Source organism: Erpetoichthys calabaricus, chromosome 9 (genome assembly GCF_900747795.2).
Source record: "Erpetoichthys calabaricus chromosome 9, fErpCal1.3, whole genome shotgun sequence".
Lineage (NCBI taxonomy): Eukaryota > Metazoa > Chordata > Cladistia > Polypteriformes > Polypteridae > Erpetoichthys > Erpetoichthys calabaricus.
Genome location: NC_041402.2, coordinates 3,470,692 through 3,488,957, shown reverse-complemented (window position 1 = coordinate 3,488,957; position 18,266 = coordinate 3,470,692). Strand labels below are relative to the sequence as shown.

Below are 18,266 nucleotides of genomic sequence, written 5' to 3'. Positions count from 1 at the left end.
GAGGTCTACAGACAATTCCTTTGACTTCATGCTTGGTTTGTGCTCTGACATGAACTGTCAACTGTGGGACCTTCTATAGACAGGTGTGTGCCTTTCCAAATCAGGTCCAGTCAACTGAATTGACCACAGGTGGACTCCAATGAAGCTGCAGAAACATCTCAAGGATGATCAGGGGAACCAGGATGCACCTGAGCTCAATTTTGAGCTTCATGGCAAAGGCTGTGAATACTTATGTACATGTGCTTTCTCAATTTTTTTATTTTTAATAAATTTGCAAAAACCTCAAGTAAACTTTTTTCACGTTGTCATTATGGGATGTTGTGTGTAGAATTCTGAGGGAAAAAAATGAATTTAATCCATTTTGGAATAAGGCTGTAACATAACAAAATGTGGAAAAAGTGATGAAGCGTTGGGAATACTCTCCGGATACACTGTATCTACAGCCTTGTGGCGTGATTACCCGAGGGTGATCAGGTTCACAGGACCCTCATTGTTGAGCGACTGGACCAGGCCAAGGGGACACCCACATAACACCAGGCTTCAGCAGATTGATGGTCATTTCCGGAGGTGGGGGGGATTGGACCGCGTGTCTGCATGGGGGTATGCCAACCAGGATCCCGAGCTGTTTCGTTGTGTGGTGGGTGCGGCAACGCTGTACCAGTGCAGGCTCTCCAACCTGACCTGACCTGTTCTCTGCTGCTGGAGTATGTGAATTTCCCCTTGGGATTAATAAAGTATCTATCTATCTATCTATCTATCTATCTATCTATCTATCTATCTATCTATCTATCTATCTATCTATCTATCTATCTGTTATATAGTGCCTTTCATATCCTATCTATCTATCTATCTATCTATCTATCTATCTATCTATCTATCTATCTATCTATCTATCTATCTATCTATTTATCTTTTCCTGTTCTCCACGTGGAAAGGTGCTTTGGTTTCCTCCCACAGTCCAAAGACGTTCCTAGTTAGGTGGTGTGCGTGTTTTCACTCTAAAATGAATTGGTGCCCAAGGATCGTTCCTGCATTTTGCTCAGCAGTTGCTGGGATTGGCTGCAGATTCCCCTCAACCTTGCCCTGAATAAACCTGTTTAGAAGAAAGATGGATGGGTAAAGGTTTGCTTTAGTACCTTTGGTGTACATTTGTGTTTGAAAGTTTGTGAACCCTTTAGAAGTTTCTATATTTATGCATAAATATGACCTAAAACATCATCAGATTTTCACTCAAGTCCTAAAAGTAGATAAAGAGAAACCAGTTAAACAAATCAGACAAAAATATTATACTTGGCCACGCACAAATATGTAATATTCAATCATTTTCCTCAATAAATAAATGACCAAGTATAATATTTTTGTCTCATTTGTTTAACTGGTTTCTCTTTATCTACTTTTAGGACTTGAGTGAAAATCTGATGATGTTTTAGGTCATATTTATGCAGAAATATAGAAAATTCTAAAGGATTCACAAACTTTCAAACTCAACTGTAATTGTCAGGTAGAACTCATTTCTTGCTTATGATTTGGAGCCCACTTTATCAAGTAAGTTTCATTTTCTGGTCCCTTAATCTTCATTCTGGCTCATTTTACTCCTGGCAGAACATGTTGAATGAAGATGTGTACATTTTGATCATGTCATATCTAGTTAAATGTTTGGTCACACAACAACTAAACCTTTTGACATCACCATGTTAGCCATAGGGCATCCGCCTCACAACTTCTTTTAAGTTTAGCCATTGGAATTATAATCAGATCATCTTGTGAAGATCTAAGATCTATTATGGCATGTTACCTTGCTGGAAGGACAGCGCGTTGGTGCAGTGGTGGTGCAGTACGGAGACCTGGGGTTCACTTCCCAGATCCTAGGAGTTTGCATGTTCTCCCCGTGTCTGCGTGGGTTTCCTCCCACAGTCCAAAGACATGCAGGTTAGGTGCACTGGCAATCCTAAATTGTCCGTAGTGTGTGTGTGGGGGCGTGTGTGCCCTGTGGTGGGCTGGCACCCTGCCCAGGGTTTGTTTCCTGCCTTGCGCCCAGTGTTGGCTGGATTTGCTCCAGCAGACCCCCTGTGACCCTATGTTAGGATATAGTGGGTTGGATAATGGATGGATGTTAGCCATAACCGCAATTGGCACATTGGATGAGCAGGCGTTAATAATGAAGTGGCCAGTAAGAGTAAGTGGAACGGTATTAGATCAGGATTTATGACACGTGTGTAACCATTGAGATAGGATTTCACACAAATGTGTTGTACACCGGATCTTCAACATGTTGCTTATACATTGGAATGTCCATGTTGTGCTTATTGAATTAGACAGAGTCAAGCACAAAAGAAAAGGGCAACAGGACTTGAGCCGTATCGCTTAAAAGCAGGATGGATGCTGGTGCCAGGAAGGCTCTGATTTAGAGGCCTAACCAAAGTCTCATCGAGTTCATCGAGTGCACGTCTCTTCAGAATAGTCACAGTGATATCCATCCATCCATCCATTTTCCAACCCGCTGAATCCAAACACAGGGTCACGGGGGTCTGCTGGAGCCAATCCCAGCCAACACAGGGCACAAGGCAGGAACCAATCCCGGGCAGGGTGCCAACCCACTGCAGGACACACACAAACACACCCACACACCAAGCACACACTAGGGCCAATTTAGAATCACCAATCCACCCAACCGGCATGTCTTTGGACTGTGGGAGGAAATTGGAGCGCCCGGAGGAAACCCACGCAGACACGGGGAGAACATGCAAACTCCACGAAGGGACGACCCGGGAAGTGAATCCAGGTCCCCCAACTGCGAGGCAGCAGCGCTACACACTGCGCCACCGTGCCACCCTCACAGTGATATAATACTAACAAAAGACAGTGAGATTTAGCATTTACTGCTGTGCACAAAATGCTAATAATATTTAAATGTCCACCTAAATCCGAGGTGTCCAACTCCTGTCCTGATGGGCTGCAGTGGCTGCAGGTTTTCACTCTCACCCTTTTCCTAATCGGTTTTCACTGCTAATGAACTCCTTTTCCCTTTGTTTTAATGGCCCTGTTTTCCTCTGAATTGATTCCTTTCTTCATTAAACAGAAATGAGACATGAAACGAGTCGACAGATGAGCCGCTAAACTGGGATTTTAAACTCCAGCCAATTTCACTCCAACTAGTTTCTTAATGAGAAGCCCATTCTTGCTCTTGATTTAAAGCCGTTATTGAAAATCAGGACTTGTTGCTGCTGTCGTTCTGTTGGTTTTTTTGTTTTTTTTTCTAAGACCACCACCGTCAAGATGTGTTGATGACCTGAGCAGACCAACATGACAGAGACCTTCACCTTTCTTCATTTTCAGGTTAGCTAGTCATGTGGCAGCTCGTTTTGTGTCTCATTATTGTTTGGCTGCTCATTAAGGATAAAGAAACAACTAAGGGGGGGTCCGAGTCACGTCAATTAAAACGAAGGCAAAACAAGTAAATTAGCAGCAGAAACGTGTCACTAATTAAGAAGATGGTTAGAATGAAAACCTACAGCTGCTGCAGCCCACCAGGACCGGAGTTGGACACCTCTGACCTAAACTGATACATTCCTGCTGAGAATATTGGTCCATACATCAGTTTGCAGAATGAGCTTCATCTGTATAATCAGGAATGCTGGCTTTGACTCATCCTCTTCCTCCTTGGTCTGCCAGCTTGAGCAATCAGTCAACCCGTTATATCCCAACACAGGGTCACGGGGGTCTGCTGGAGCCAATCCCAGCCAGCACAGGGTGCAAGGTAGGAACAAACCCCGGGCAGGGCGCCAGCCCACCGCAGGGCACACACACTAGGGATAATTTAGCATCGCCAATGCACCTAACCTGCATGTCTTTGGACTGTGGGAGGAAACCCACGCAGACACGGGGAGAACATGCAAACTCCACGCAGGGAGGACCCAGGAAGCGAACCTCAGGTCTCCTAACTGCGAGGCAGCAGCGCTACCACTGTGCCAGCATGAGCAGGTGTAGTTAAATAGTATGACCACTAGGGGGTGTTGTAGCACCTCAAACACCAAATACAACTCTCACAGATAAGAGTCCTGGGTTCCAAAAATGAATATTTATTTAACAGAATACCTCTAGCAGGTTTCTCTCTGTGTAATTCCTCTCCTTTCCTTTCTTTTCCTCCATTTCTCCCCAGTCAGTGAGGCGGAGTGGTGGCTCGGAGGCTAGGGATCTGCACTGGCAATCGGAAGGTTCCCGGTTCGAATCCCCGTAAAATGCCAATAGGGACTCTGCTCTGTTGGGCCCTTGAGCAAGGCCCTTAACCTGCAATTGCTGAGCGCTTTGAGTAATGAGAAAAGCACAATATAAATGCAAAGAATTATTATTATTAATATCCAGCTCCTCTCCTGACTCCGACTCAATCTGAGTGAGGCAGAGCTGCTCCTTTTATACAAGACCCAGGTCATGAAGAAGCCTCACAAATGTAGGGAGCACAAGTCCCTGTGGCACACCCTGGCAGCACCCCTGGAACCCAGCAGGGCCAATCCATGGGACTACAGTTCCCATCATGCCCTGGGGGGTGTCCATTTGGGTGCTATAATCCAGTGATGCTGCCATCTAGTGTCTGAATGAAGTGAACAGTTCATTTAAGTTATCTCCCCCTGTCGTTCCTGCGTGCTGACTTCTCGAGTCCTTCTTGGATGCCAGCATCTCTTTTGTGGTGCTGGCACCTTCTGTCGTTCTCCTGGATGAGGCAGGGAGTATCCTGCTTTCCCTTCTTGTCCAATTATAATCTTGAACCACCCCGGCCGGGACGCCAGCCCATGTCTGCCATCTCTTATAACAGATTACAATTTCTTTTCTAATTCCCAACAACCTTTTTTAAGAGCCACATTGCCACGATAACTCATATTATTTTATTTTCTTTACAGACATGCAAAATAATGCAGGTTAACAAGAACTGAGTCTTTAAAGGAAATCGGCTCATTGCAGTCCTCAGCTAAGCCTTTGTGGATCCCGTTGAAAATTAATTAAGCTTATCGTTGTTATGCATCCCAGATTCTCTTGAGCTGTCTTCAAGAACCTCGAGTTTCATTCGTATTAATGGGTGTGTTAAAACAAAGGGAAAGTTCATGTAATGTTTTGTTCTTTAACGTCATTGTGTTTAATAAATATTGTACTTAGCGATTGTCTGTAATAACTCCTATTTTACAGTTATACAGCTAATGTTAATTTCATGCATCACAATTATTTGGTTTGGTATCAACATTGTACAACAGTCGTCACCTCATCCCACCCCGTGCACTTCGTGTGTCTATGGACGTCGCTTCCTATCCTGTGTTAGTCGGGTCTTTCATATTGTAGTAAGTGTGGAATTTAACTCGGTCTTTGTACGTCATGAGAATGTCTGCTTCAGAAATGTAGCTCTTGTCGGCAAACGTATTAAGTCCATCATTGCTGTACATCCCACAGTGCTGCAGGGGCTTAGTGAACTTCTGGGATTTCCCGTGAAACATTGTCTGAAAGAAGAAAAGAGTCGGGTCATCTTTGAGGGTCCGGGACAGAAAAAAATTCATTAGACTGTGTTAACAATTATTTTACTGACTTCAGAGACTATGTTATGACATTTTCATTTCTTAAATATTTCTGTAACTGAGTTATAATAAAATGTAATTAATTACATGTGTTAGCAGACTGCAATACATAGGAAAAGTGGGACTATTAGCATTTTTAAGGAGAAAGGAGATGTTCGGGATTGTGGAAACTGTCCACCTTAACAAAAGAATAAGTGTCTGCCTGGCTGTGTGTCTGCCCATCCAGTTGCTGTGTCTCTGTCATTCCAAAAGGTGGCGCACCACAAACATTTTTAGTGATAAAAGATGCACAGACAGACACACAGACACTTATCCTTTTATTAAGGTGGAAGTAAAATGAATTGCATTTGTCCTTTCAACAGAGGGCACATCACGTGCATTTTGTTACTACAAATGTCTGTGCTGCACCGTCTGTTGGAAAGGATAAGCCTCTGTGTGTCTGTCCAGTTTCCATGTCTCTGTCATTCTAAAAGATGGCAAATCACAAACATGTTTAGTAATAAAATACATTGAACTTGTCATTCCAAACTGTGGAGCATCAAACATTAACGATGCTTTTACAAATCCCATACCAAATGGCATATTAAAGAGACATATGCGTTGTATTTGTCATTTCAACAGATGGCACATGATGCGCCATCTGTTGGAAAGACAAATGCAGTATATTTTATTCCTATCTCAAGAAAAGGCTAAGCATCTGTGTTTCTGACTGGTTGCCAGGTATCTGTCATTCCAAAAGATGGCACACCACAAACATTTTTAGTGATAAAAGACGTACAGACAGACACACAGACACTTATCCTTTTATTAACGGTGGAAGTAAAATGAATTGCATTTGTCCTTTCAACAGAGGGCACATCACGTGCATTTTGTTACTACAAATGTCTGTGATGCACCGTCTGTTGGAAAGGATAAGCCTCTGTGTGTCTGTCCAGTTGCCATGTCTTCATCATTCTAAAAGATGGCAAATCACAAACATTTTTAGTAATAAAATACATTGCACTTGTCATTCCAATCAGTGGAGCATCAAACATTAATGGTGCTTTTACAAATCCCATACCAAATGGCATATAAAAGAGACATATGCCTTGTATTTGTCATTTCAACAGATGGCACATGATACGCCATCTGTTGGAAAGACAAATGGAGTATATTTTATTTCTATCTCAAGAAAAGGCTAAGCATCCATGAGTGTATCCGGTTGCTATGTATCTGTCATTCCAAAAGATGGCGCACCACAAATATTTTTAGTGATAACAGACACACAGATAGACACGTATCCTTGTATTAAGGTGGAAATAAAATGCATTGCATTTGTCATTTCGACAGAGTGCACGTCACAAAAAATTTGTACTAATGCATTTTACTACTGCAAATGTCTGTGATGCACCGTCTGTTGGAAAGGATAAGTCTCTGTGTGTCTGTCCAGTTACCATGTCGCCATCGTTCTAAAAGATGGCAAATCACAAACATTTTTAGTAATAAAATACATTGCGCTTCTCATTCCAGTCAGTGGAGCATCAAACATTAGCGATGCTTTTACAAATCCCATTCCAAATGGCATATAAAGAGACATATACGTTGCATTTGTTATTTGTTAGAAAAACAAATGCAATATATTTTATTTCCACCTTAAGAAAAGGATAAGCATGTGTGTGTCTGCCCGGTTGCTATGTATCTGTCATTTCAAGTCATGGCAAATCACAAACATTTTTAGTAATAAAATGCATTGCATTTGTCATTCCAGTCAATGGCAAACCATAAACGTCAACACTGCTTTTGCAAATTTCATACCAAATGGCCTATAGCAGAGACATATGCATTGCATTTGACATTTCAACAGTTGGCGCATCACAACTATTTGTAGTAATGCATTTTTTTATATCAAACGTTTATGATGCGCCATCTGTTAGAATGATAAATGCATTTTATTACTATACTATCTGTGCTTTACCCTGTCTAGAATGTTTGTGATGCGCCATCGGTTGGAATGACAAATGCAATGAATTTTACTTCCATCTTAGGAAAAGGATAAGGGTCTTGTGTTTGTCTAGTTGCAAAGTATCTGTCATTCCAAAAGAGAAATAAATAGGTGGGAGTCCCTGCAAAAGTCTGCCTTTGACAAGACCTCTCAAGGTTTGTGTGTTGTGCTTTCAGGGCTCAAAGTTTACAAAATGGGAAAATGAAAAGAACAAAAATTCTCCTTACCGGCATCTCATGGATGGTTGGCCTCTTGCTCCCGTAGTCCTGATTTAAAGTTCTGTATAGTGGGTGAGTTTTCTTACCGCTGTAAAAATTAATATGTTTTGTTAACCCCTTAAACTGCCACATGCTTGGGGGATTAATGCACCCCCTGACACCAAATACTTTTTTTGCTGCACTTTTTAAGTAAACATCACAATTCACAAAGAAAATGTGAAATTTTAATGGAACATATTTTTTTTCATGCAAAGAGCATCACAATTGCTGCAACACTGATCATTTTACACACCGCCAATAAACTGTAAAAACTATTTAAAAAATCTACCGGAATAATATGTAGAAGGTGCAAGTGACACCATTGATGAAATTCAGTAAATCACTGAGCCAACTGCGCTTGAAATGGCTGCACACAAACACACAGAGGTAGGCGCTGGTGCTGGCAGGCCAGTCTAGTGCAGCGGCTCAATCCCAGGGACAGTGATGCTGCAGGGGGCGCCAGTGGTCACGAGCTGGCTGCTCAACGAATGTACAGCACGGGCCAATCAGCTCCGGCGTGCTGGAAAATTGCACTGGGAAACGACTATAGCCAGTTGCAGCGGTTTAAGGGTTAAAGAAGGATCAGCACATGTGAGCGCAGTGCAGAATCTTAAAAATAAAACAAGTGACAAAAGCGTCACATGCATCACGAGTGGACTGAGGGGAGCAAATAACAAGGATAAAAGATATATATATACAGTATCTCACATTTTTGTAAATATTTGATTATATCTTTTCATGGGACACCACTGAAGAAATGACACTTTGATCCAATGTAAAGTAGTCCGTGTACAGCTTGTATCACAATGTAAATCTACTGTCCCCTCAAAATAACTCAACACACAGCCATTAATGTCTAAACCGCTGGCAACATCTTTTGGAATGACAGATACATAGCAACCAGTCAGAAACACAGATGCTTAGCCTTTTCTTGAGATAGGAATAAAATATACTGCATTTGTCTTTCCAACAGATGGTGCATCATGTGCCATCTGTTGAAATGACAAATACAACGCATATGTCTCTTTAATATGCCATTTGGTATGGGATTTATAAAAGCATCGTTAATGTTTGATGCTCCACTGATTGAAATGACAAGTGCAATGTATTTTATTACTAAAATGTTTGTGATTTGCCATCTTTTAGAATGAAGACATGGAAACTGGACAGACACACAGAGGCTTATCCTTTCCAACAGACGGTGCATCACAGACATTTGTAGTAACAAAATGCACGTGATGTGCCCTCTGTTGAAATGACAAATGCAATTAATTTTGACAAATGTCCAAATTGTGCCCAATTAGCTATTTTCCCTCCCCGGTGTCATGTGACTCGTTAGTGTTACAAGGTCTCAGTTGTGTTAAATTTAGTGTTATTGCACTCACACTCTCTCATACTGGTCACTGAAAGTTCAACATGGCACCTCATGGCAAAGAACTCTCTGAGGATCTGAAAACAAGACTTGTTGCTCTACATAAAGATGGCCTCGGCTATAAGAAGATTGCCAACACCCTGAAACTGAGCTGCAGCACGGTGGCCAAGACCATACAGCAGTTTAACAGGACAGGTTTCACTCAGGACAGGCCTCACCATGGTCAAAGTGCCACGTGCAAGGCGTCATATCCAGAGGTGGTCTTTTGAAAACAGACGTATGAGTGCTGCCAGCATTGCTGCAGAGGTCAGCCTGTCAGTGCTCAGACCGTACGCCCGCCGCACACGCCATCAAATTGGTCCGCATGGCTGTTGTCCCAGAAGGAAGCCTCTTCTAGAGATGATGTACAAGAAAGACCACAAACAGTTTGCTGAAGACAAGCAGACTAAGGACATGGATTACTGGAACCACGTCCTGTGGTCTGATGAGACCAAGATCAACTTATTTGGCTCAGATGGTGTCAAGCGTGTGTGGCGGCAACCAGGTGAAGCATGTCAAGCATGGTGGTGGGAGTGTCATGGTTTGGGGCGGCATGAGTGCTGCCGGCACTGGGGAGCTACAGTTCATTGAGGGAATCATGAATGCCAACATGTACTGTGACATACTGAAGCAGAGCATGATCCACTCCCTTCGGAAACTGAACAAGATAACGAGCCCAAACACACCTCCAAGACCACCACTGCCTTGCTAAAGAAACTGAGGGTGAAGGTGCTGGACTGGCCAAGCATGTCTCCAGACCTAAACCCTATTGAGCATCTGTGGGGAAGGTGGAGGAGCGCAAGATCTCTTAACATCTACCAACTCCATCAAGGAGGAGTGGAAGAGGATTCCAGTGGCAACCTGTGAAGCTCGTGTGAACTCCATGCCCAAGAGAGTTAAGGCAGTGCTGGAAAATAATGGTGGCCACACAAAATAGTGACACTTTGGGCACAATTTGGACATTTTTCACTTAGCGGTGTACTCAGTTTTGTTGCCAGTGGTTTAGACATTAATGGCTGTGTGTTGAGTTATTTTGAGGGGACAGCAAATTTACACTGTGATACAAGCTGGACACGGACTACTTAACATTAGAGTAAAGTGTCATATCTTCAGTGTTGTCCCATGAAAAGATAGAATCAAATATTTACAAAAATGTGAGGGGTGTACCCACTTTTGTGAGATACTGTAAATATATATATGGGTGGCATTAGAATATATGGTTTGCTTCCCGGGTCCTCCCTGCGTAGACTTTGCATGTTTTCCCCGTGTCTGCGTGGGTTTCCTCCCACAGTCCAAAGACATGCAGGTTAGGTGGATTGGCCATCCTAACTTGTCCCTGGTGTGTGCGCCCTGTGGTGGGCTGGCGCCCTTCCCGGGGTTTGTTCCTGCCTTGCACCCTGTGCTGTCAGACCCTGTGATCTTGTGTTAGGATATAGCAGGTTGGGAAATGACTAACATTATATATATATATATATATATATATATATATATATATATATATAAAATGTATATATCAAGAGTAGCATGGGGTCAGATCGGGGGGTCTCATGTTTCAAGAATATCACGAAAGTCTGTGATACAAGCAGCCACGGTGGACCACTTAATGTTGGCTTCAGCTACACCAGGGGTGTCCAACTCCAGTTGTGGTGGGCTGCAGTGGCTGCAGGTTTTCATTCTAACCGTAACCCTAATCAGTTTTCACTGCTAATTAACTCCTTTTCCCTTCATTTTAATTGCCCTGTTTTTAAGGGTTCAGTCCTCTGAACTGAGTCGTTTCTTCATTAAACAGAAACGAGAGCAGTCAAACTCCAGCCACTTTCACTCCAACCAGTTTCTTAATGAGAAGCCGATTCCTGCTGTTAATTGAAGCCGTTATTGAATTATCAGGACTTGTTGCTGCTCTCATTCTGTTGATTTTCTGTTTTTTCTAAGACCACTGTCAAGATGTTTAAGTGACCTGAGCAGACCAACCTGACCGAGACCCTCACCTGTCTTTATTTTCAGGTGAGCTGCTCATATGGCGGCTCGTTTTGAGTCTCCTTCTTCTTTGGCTTCTCATTAAGGGAAAACAAAATGACTGAGGGGTCTGAGTCACATCAATTAAAACGAAGACGAAACAGCAGCTAAAACGGCTCACTGATTAAGAAGGTGGTTAGAATTAAAACCTGCAGCCACAGTAGCTCTCCAGGGGCCTCATGTATAAACGGTGCGTACGAACGTTTCCACGCTCAAATCGCGATGTATAAACCTAAACTTGGCGTAAAGCCACTCACATTTCCACGGTAGCTCAAACCCTGCCGTACTCAAGTTCTCCGCTCGGTTTTGCAGACTGGCGGCACTCGGCGTTATAGCAGTGCTTTTGTTCCTGTGTGGTTTCTCTTTCTTTTTTAGATCCACTTCCCTGAGGCGGCTTTATCCTATACACTGAAACTAACTGCATATCGCTTATTAGTTTAAGGCATCTGATTGTAATTAATCTGTAAACAATATAATGGTCAACAGGATGATCAAACTATTCTAAATACCATCACTGCTTTAGCGTTCCTCTCACTGCATAAAAGCGCGAGGGGTGTAGTTTAAAGCTTTTTTTTTCTTTACAAATGAGAATATGTAGACTTTAAGGATTTAAATTAAGCCCACCTTTTACCGTTTCAGATATCTGACACAACTGTTCTTGTTTCTTATGGAGTTCATCCTCAATGGAATACATCGTTACATTGCTTATGAACAACCCGACATGGAGCGGCTTACGCTAATTCAGACTTTTTCTAGTTTAAAGTTCACTCTTGCAATACAATATCCATCCATCCATTTTCCAACCCGCTGAATCCGAACACAGGGTCACGGGGGTCTGCTGGAGCCAATCCCAGCCAACACAGGGCACAAGGCAGGAACCAATCCCGGGCAGGGTGCCAACCCACCGCAGGACACACACAAACACACCCACACACCAAGCACACACTAGGGCCAATTTAGAATCGCCAATCCACCTAACCTGCATGTCTTTGGACTGTGGGAGGAAACTGGAGCGCCCGGAGGAAACCCACGCAGACACGGGGAGAACATGCAAACTCCACGCAGGGAGGACCCGGGAAGCGAACCCGGGTCCCCAGGTCACCCAACTGCGAGGCAGCAGCGCTACCCACTGCGCCACCGTGCCGCCCGCAATACAATATTATACTTTTATTTCACCAAATGACTTTTTTAAGAGTGATGGCTCGCAATGGGGTTATAAAGAATATCTAGAAATCCGCAGGAATCCTGCTGCGCTTCTCCTCACCTGTATCCCTTAAAGCAGTCCGGCTGCTGGAATCTTTTCGGTAACGTGGGGCTCACGCGGTAAACGTCGCTGGTTTTGAGCTGCTCTTTGTTGGTCGATCCCGCGTCGTCAGCTGCTGCGTTTTCCATAATGCGGCTATTCCTGGTATTAAAAATAGCAAAACATTAAAATGACACGAGGAGCTGATTTGTGCTGGCCGCCTGTGTGTTTCCCGGCGAGATAATAGCGGAGACCCGTACACGTACGCCGTTGCTAGGCGACTGTAACGTAGTAACAATAAACACAAACTGTCACACTGAGCAGACAGACTGAGCGACTATTTCTCGTAAACAGAACAGCAATGGGTAGCACATAACACAAATGAAAACTAATAATCGGTGGTCAGGTACAAAGTTTAAATGCACGGACTCCTCTCTTCTCCTTGCAAAACATTGAACTTGCAAGGCAAACAACACGTGACGAGCGGAGCATCCTACCAGTGCGCATGCGCATCCCGCAGTCGCCATCTAGCCAAGCTTCTTCAAGTCACTTCGTGTTTGTGGAAACCGAGCTCAGCCAGAGAAAATGGAAGAACTGGCGCCGTGCTTGAGAAAATACTTGTTGGTTATAAACTGTAGTAAGAGCAAAGTCGAGGGCATCCAGCGCAAGAAATACTGCTGTGAATAACAATATGGGGCTACGAAACGTGGCGCACAGTCAAAGAGTGGCCGATGATTCTGTACTTAATAATTATGAAATTACGGCGGATACGATTTCTGTTTGAAGCTGGAGAAACGCATCATTCATTATACAGTAAAAGAAGATGTAAGCAAAGTAAGGCCATTTTCATGAAAATGTCCGTTATTAAGTAATTATTTGGGAGATAAGTACACACATTTTATGGAAATTTAAACTGGTGGGTCAGAGACCACTAAAGTAATAAGGTAGCATCCATATTTTATGTAAAAAATAAGAATATAGAAGGGCCATTAGAATATCAGGTGAGGTATCTGCATTCTCAGCAGACGTTGTGCAAATTATTGTTACTATTGAGTGGATAAATGAGGTTAAACCTAATAGAGCAGTTGATTTTAAAAGACTCATTATTATCATGTCTGGTCATAGATTTGGAAAAATACAATCATCTCTCAAAGAGAAGTGTATCTGTTACTGTAACTAATACTGATGTGAAAAATAGGCATTAGATAATAGTTAGAAATTAAAAATGAAAGAACATTAGAACAATCTAGACGAGAACAAGGCATTCAGCCCAACAAAGCTCACCAGTCCTATCCACTTATAGACAGATAGATAATGTGAAAGGCACTATATGATTGATAGATAGATAGATATGAAAGGCACTATATAATAGATATGAAAGGCACTATATAATAGAAAGATAGATAATTTAGCATAGTTGGCAGGATTAGATAGATAGATATGAAAGGCACTATATAATAGATAGATAGATGTGAAAGGCGCTATATAATAGATAGATAGATAGATGTGAAAGGCACTGTTAGATAGATGAAAGGCACTATATAATAGATAGATAGATAGATGTGAAAGGCACTGTTAGATAGATAGATAGATAGATAGATAGATAGATAGATAGATAGATAGATAGATAGATAGATAGATAGATAGATGAAAGGCACTATATAATAGAGGGCAGCACAGTGGTGCAGTGGTAGCGCTGCTGCCTCGCAGTAAGGGGGTTCGCTTCCTGAATCCTCCCTGCGTTGAGTTTGCATGTTCTCCCGGTGTCTGTGTGGCTTTTCTCCGGGTGCTCTGGTTTTCTCCCACAGTCCAAAGACATGCAGGTTAGGTGCATTGGTGATGCTAAATTGTCCCGTGTGTGTGCCCTGCGGTGGGCGGGCACCCTGCCCAGGGTTTGTTCCTGCCTTGTACCCTGTGCTGGCTGGGATTGGCTCCAGAAGACCCCCGTGACCCTGTGTTGGGATATAACGGGTTGACTGATTGCTCAAGCTGGCAGACCAAGGAGGAAGAGGATGAGCCAAAGCCAGCATTCCTGATTATGCAGATGAAGCTCATTCTGCAAACTGATGTATGGACCAATATTCTCAGCAGGAGTTCTAATCAGATCATCTTGTGAAGATCTAAGATCTATTATGGCATGTTACCTTGCTGGAAGGGCAGCGCGTTGGTGCAGTGGTGGCACTGCTGCCTCGCAGTACGGAGACCTGTGGTTCACTTCCCAGGTCCTAGGAGTTTGCATGTTCTCCCCGTGTCTGCGTGGGTTTCCTCCCACAGTCCAAAGACATGCAGGTTAGGTGCACTGGTGATCCTAAATTATCCCTAGTGTATGCTTGGTGTGTGGGGGTGTGTGCCCTGTGGTGGGCTGGCACCCTGCCCAGGGTTTGTTTCCTGCCTTGCGCCCAGTGTTGGCTGGGATTTGCTCCAGCAGACCCCCATTACCCTGTGTTAGGATATAGTGGGTTGGATAATGACAGACTAACTGACTATATAATAGATAGATACAGTAGATGCTAATTTTAGTATAGTCGGCAGGATCACAAAATTACATAGATAGATAGATAGGCACTATATAATAGATAAGATGAAAAGAGCAGTCCAGATGAGACATTAGGGTGGTAGGGTAAGACAAAATGTTTAAGTTTAAAAAATGTGAGCAAAAATTACTTCTCTTCTTTAATTTAATAAACATATTTACTAAAATGATTGAATAGAAGTATTTTTAAAGTATTTATTAACTATTTAAGAGCTAGAGAAATGCCTCGTGAATTGTAGAGGTGTAAGAAATCAGATACATAAAGTGAGAGCCTTCATCCAGCAGATGGCAGCAGTGGATTATTATTATTCTTCTTCTTCATGAGACCAGTCAGCTGATTTCCCAATAAGGCAGCAGAGCACATGTGTGCAGTAAATCAGACGGCTGTCACTGGTGGTGTTCCCAGTTCTCTCCCTGTCACTACCCGATTTGTGCACGCGTGTGCTAGTTGGGGCAGGCAGTGTCAATCGGGACGTGACAGTCCACCCCTCTGGCACAAATGTCAATCAAACCTCAAGCACAGTGACGATTCACAATCGGTTTGTATTTTAGTCAATACTGGAATGCGCCCTTCCCTGTGGATCACTGCATGGTCCATATTTTTTAACAAGTGTCCGCCCGCAGCAAGAAACCCTCAAGAATTCGCCTCTCTGTACGGTTCACTCACGGGATGAACAGGTGACACTTGTAAGCGTGGTGTTTGATTCTTGTAAGGTGTACTGTAGTGGTCCGAATGTGAACAAGTGTGTCACGCAGAGGTGACTTTATACTTATAACACACACGCTGATGTCACCGTGTTTTTGATGGCGTTTTATGGCTCTGTGGCTTTCTTCTCAAGTGTACTGCGCTCAACCATTCAAGTATAATCTCTCACTAGTTGCCTCCCACCAAATCCAGCGCCGCTCTGTCTGTCAAAGAGACTTTGCCTCGAGTTGACCCTGTGCCACCAAGCCATGACGTGTGACAGCCTCATCATGGCATCACAGGTGGCTTGTGCACTAATGGAGTGTCACTTCTTACAGTTCTGTCCAGGTGCCTTCATGGCAATAGGAGTGCAGTAAAGTGATGGAGGACCCGACACGGTGCATATTGCATTCTGAGCGCCCACGCCATACGATACCTGCATGTACCACCTTACCGGTTGGTTAATGGTTTCCAGTACAGCGGGTACAATGCAGTGAAGCTCGGCTGAGACATTCTGGACATGTCAGCCAGTTCACTGAGACGTGACAAGAGGTGGCCGACATAAACGGATGGAAAACCGAGAAAAGCCCACTCGGTGCAGAAAAGAGAACTAAAATGCAGTCTGTGCGTCACAATCGTCACTTCTGAGGTTTGTCACATCAGCACACTTTACAGTAACGGCTCGGTGACTTGAATTATTTGGGTTGTTATATACTTGGCTTGGCTACTTGATTAACGGTGTTTGGGCATTTGTCTAGTTTTTGAAAAATGTTGTGCACAGATGGGTGTCAGAGCAGTGCCAGTGCCAGTTATTTTGCACCCTAGGCCAAGCTTATCAGTGTGCCAACCGACTGTTTGGTAGCAAACCCACGTGGGTGGGTGGCTGGGTTGGTTCCTCCCTTATGATTTGACCCTTAGGTCCCCCCTTATTATAATCCTTAGGTTCTCCCCCTTTTTATGACCCTTAGATACCCCCTTATGATCTGACCCATAGGTCCCCCCCCTTATGATTTGACTCTTAAGGTTTCCCCCCCCTTATGATCTGACCTGTAGGTTCCCCCCCCTTATGATCTGACCCATAGGTCCCGCCCCTTATACTCTGACCTTTAGGTCCCCCCCTTATGATTTGACCCTTAGGTCCCCCTTAATATAATCCTTAGGTCCCCCCCTTATGATTTGACTCTTAGGGTTCCCCCCCTTATGGTCTGACCCTTCAGTTCCCCTCTCTTATTATGAACCTTAGATCCCCCCTTTTGATTTGACCCATAGGAACCCCATCATCTAACCCGTAGGTCCCCCCCCTTATGATTTGACCCTTAGGTCCCCCCCTTATGATCTGACCTCTAGGTCCCCCCCTTATGATTTGACCCTTAGGTCCCCCCCTTATTATAATCCTTAGGTCCCCCCCTTATGATTTGACCCTTAGGTCCCCCCTTATTATAATCCTTAGGTTCCCCCTTTTTTATGACTCTTAGGTCCCCCCCCTTATGATTTGACTCTTAGGGTTCCCCCCCTTTATGATCTGACCTTTAGGTCCCCCCTTTATGATTTGACCCTTAGGTCCCCCCCTTATGATCTGACCCATAGTTCCCCCCCATCATCTAACCCTTAGCACCCCCCCCCCCCTTATTATGACACTGAGGTCCCACCCTCTTATGATTTGACCCTTAGGTCCCCCCCATGCCAAATTCGCCTCGATGGTGGCGCCGGCCCCTTGTCAGGAGTTCCCATAAATACACACACGTCCCCCCCCAGCTCGGTTTTCTTCTATCAATCTCGATGTTTGTGTGGGGGGGCTGTGTTCGCTCATTTCGGGTCTCTTCCTTTCGTGTACCTCAGGCCGTACCCAGAGAGGTCGTCTCACTAACTGTCCCTAACGTCCCTTGAGAAGAAGTCCTCTTTTTTAAAAACAGCAGATGGCGCTCTTCTCGTACTCTTAAGCTGTGTAAGCTCTGCATTAAGCAAACGAAGATGAAGAAGTGCCGTGATGGAAATGTTTCCAGTTATGAATACCAGTTGCTATTTTAAAATAAATTCTGCCACAGGGGCACAGTTAGACGCGTGTTAAGGGGGAACAAGTCACCAGTGGCAGGAAGGTAACAGACTCATGAGTGTGGACTTGTTGGGACCCTCACATCCACACTTGATGTTCCTTTGGATGGTCTTGCTGCTTTGGGCTCAATAGCCCGCCCTAATAACCTCCTACCACAAACTGGCACACAATCTGCCCACCTGTGCTCACTGGGCTCATGACGGGAGACATACGAGTCTGGGTCCTGGCTCAGGGACTTCTGTCGCTCGCCCTTTGAAGAGGACACCCTGGGCCTCGCTGTCTTGTGCCCACCATCTGTAGGGCCATAGACCACCGATTCTTCTTTCCTCTGAGAGGTGAGAGTGAAAGTGCGCTCCATTGTCACGGCGCTAGAAGACAACTAGCAGAACACAAACACTCGGCGTCCTGGCGTTTACCACACTGACTCCATGAGAGGAGAAAGGAGCCTTTAAAAGGCACGTTGTCACGGTGATGCCTTAATTTGCATGCATAATTAACACTTTGTCCAAAGGAGGCCTGCCAGTGACCA

The 18,266-nt window shown here is 44.0% G+C and overlaps 1 protein-coding gene across 1 annotated transcript; it reads right to left on the bottom strand.

The window, feature by feature from the left end:
- Positions 1–4,857: 4,857 nt before the first annotated feature.
- Positions 4,858–12,757, bottom strand: pierce1 (piercer of microtubule wall 1). Its single transcript, XM_028809097.2, has 3 exons — positions 12,488–12,757; positions 7,767–7,845; positions 4,858–5,483 (listed from the first exon to the last, which is right to left on the bottom strand). The coding sequence occupies exons 1-3, from the start codon at positions 12,613–12,615 to the stop codon at positions 5,295–5,297; spliced, it is 396 nt and encodes a 131-aa protein (XP_028664930.1). The 5' UTR covers positions 12,616–12,757; the 3' UTR covers positions 4,858–5,294.
- Positions 12,758–18,266: the final 5,509 nt, after the last annotated feature.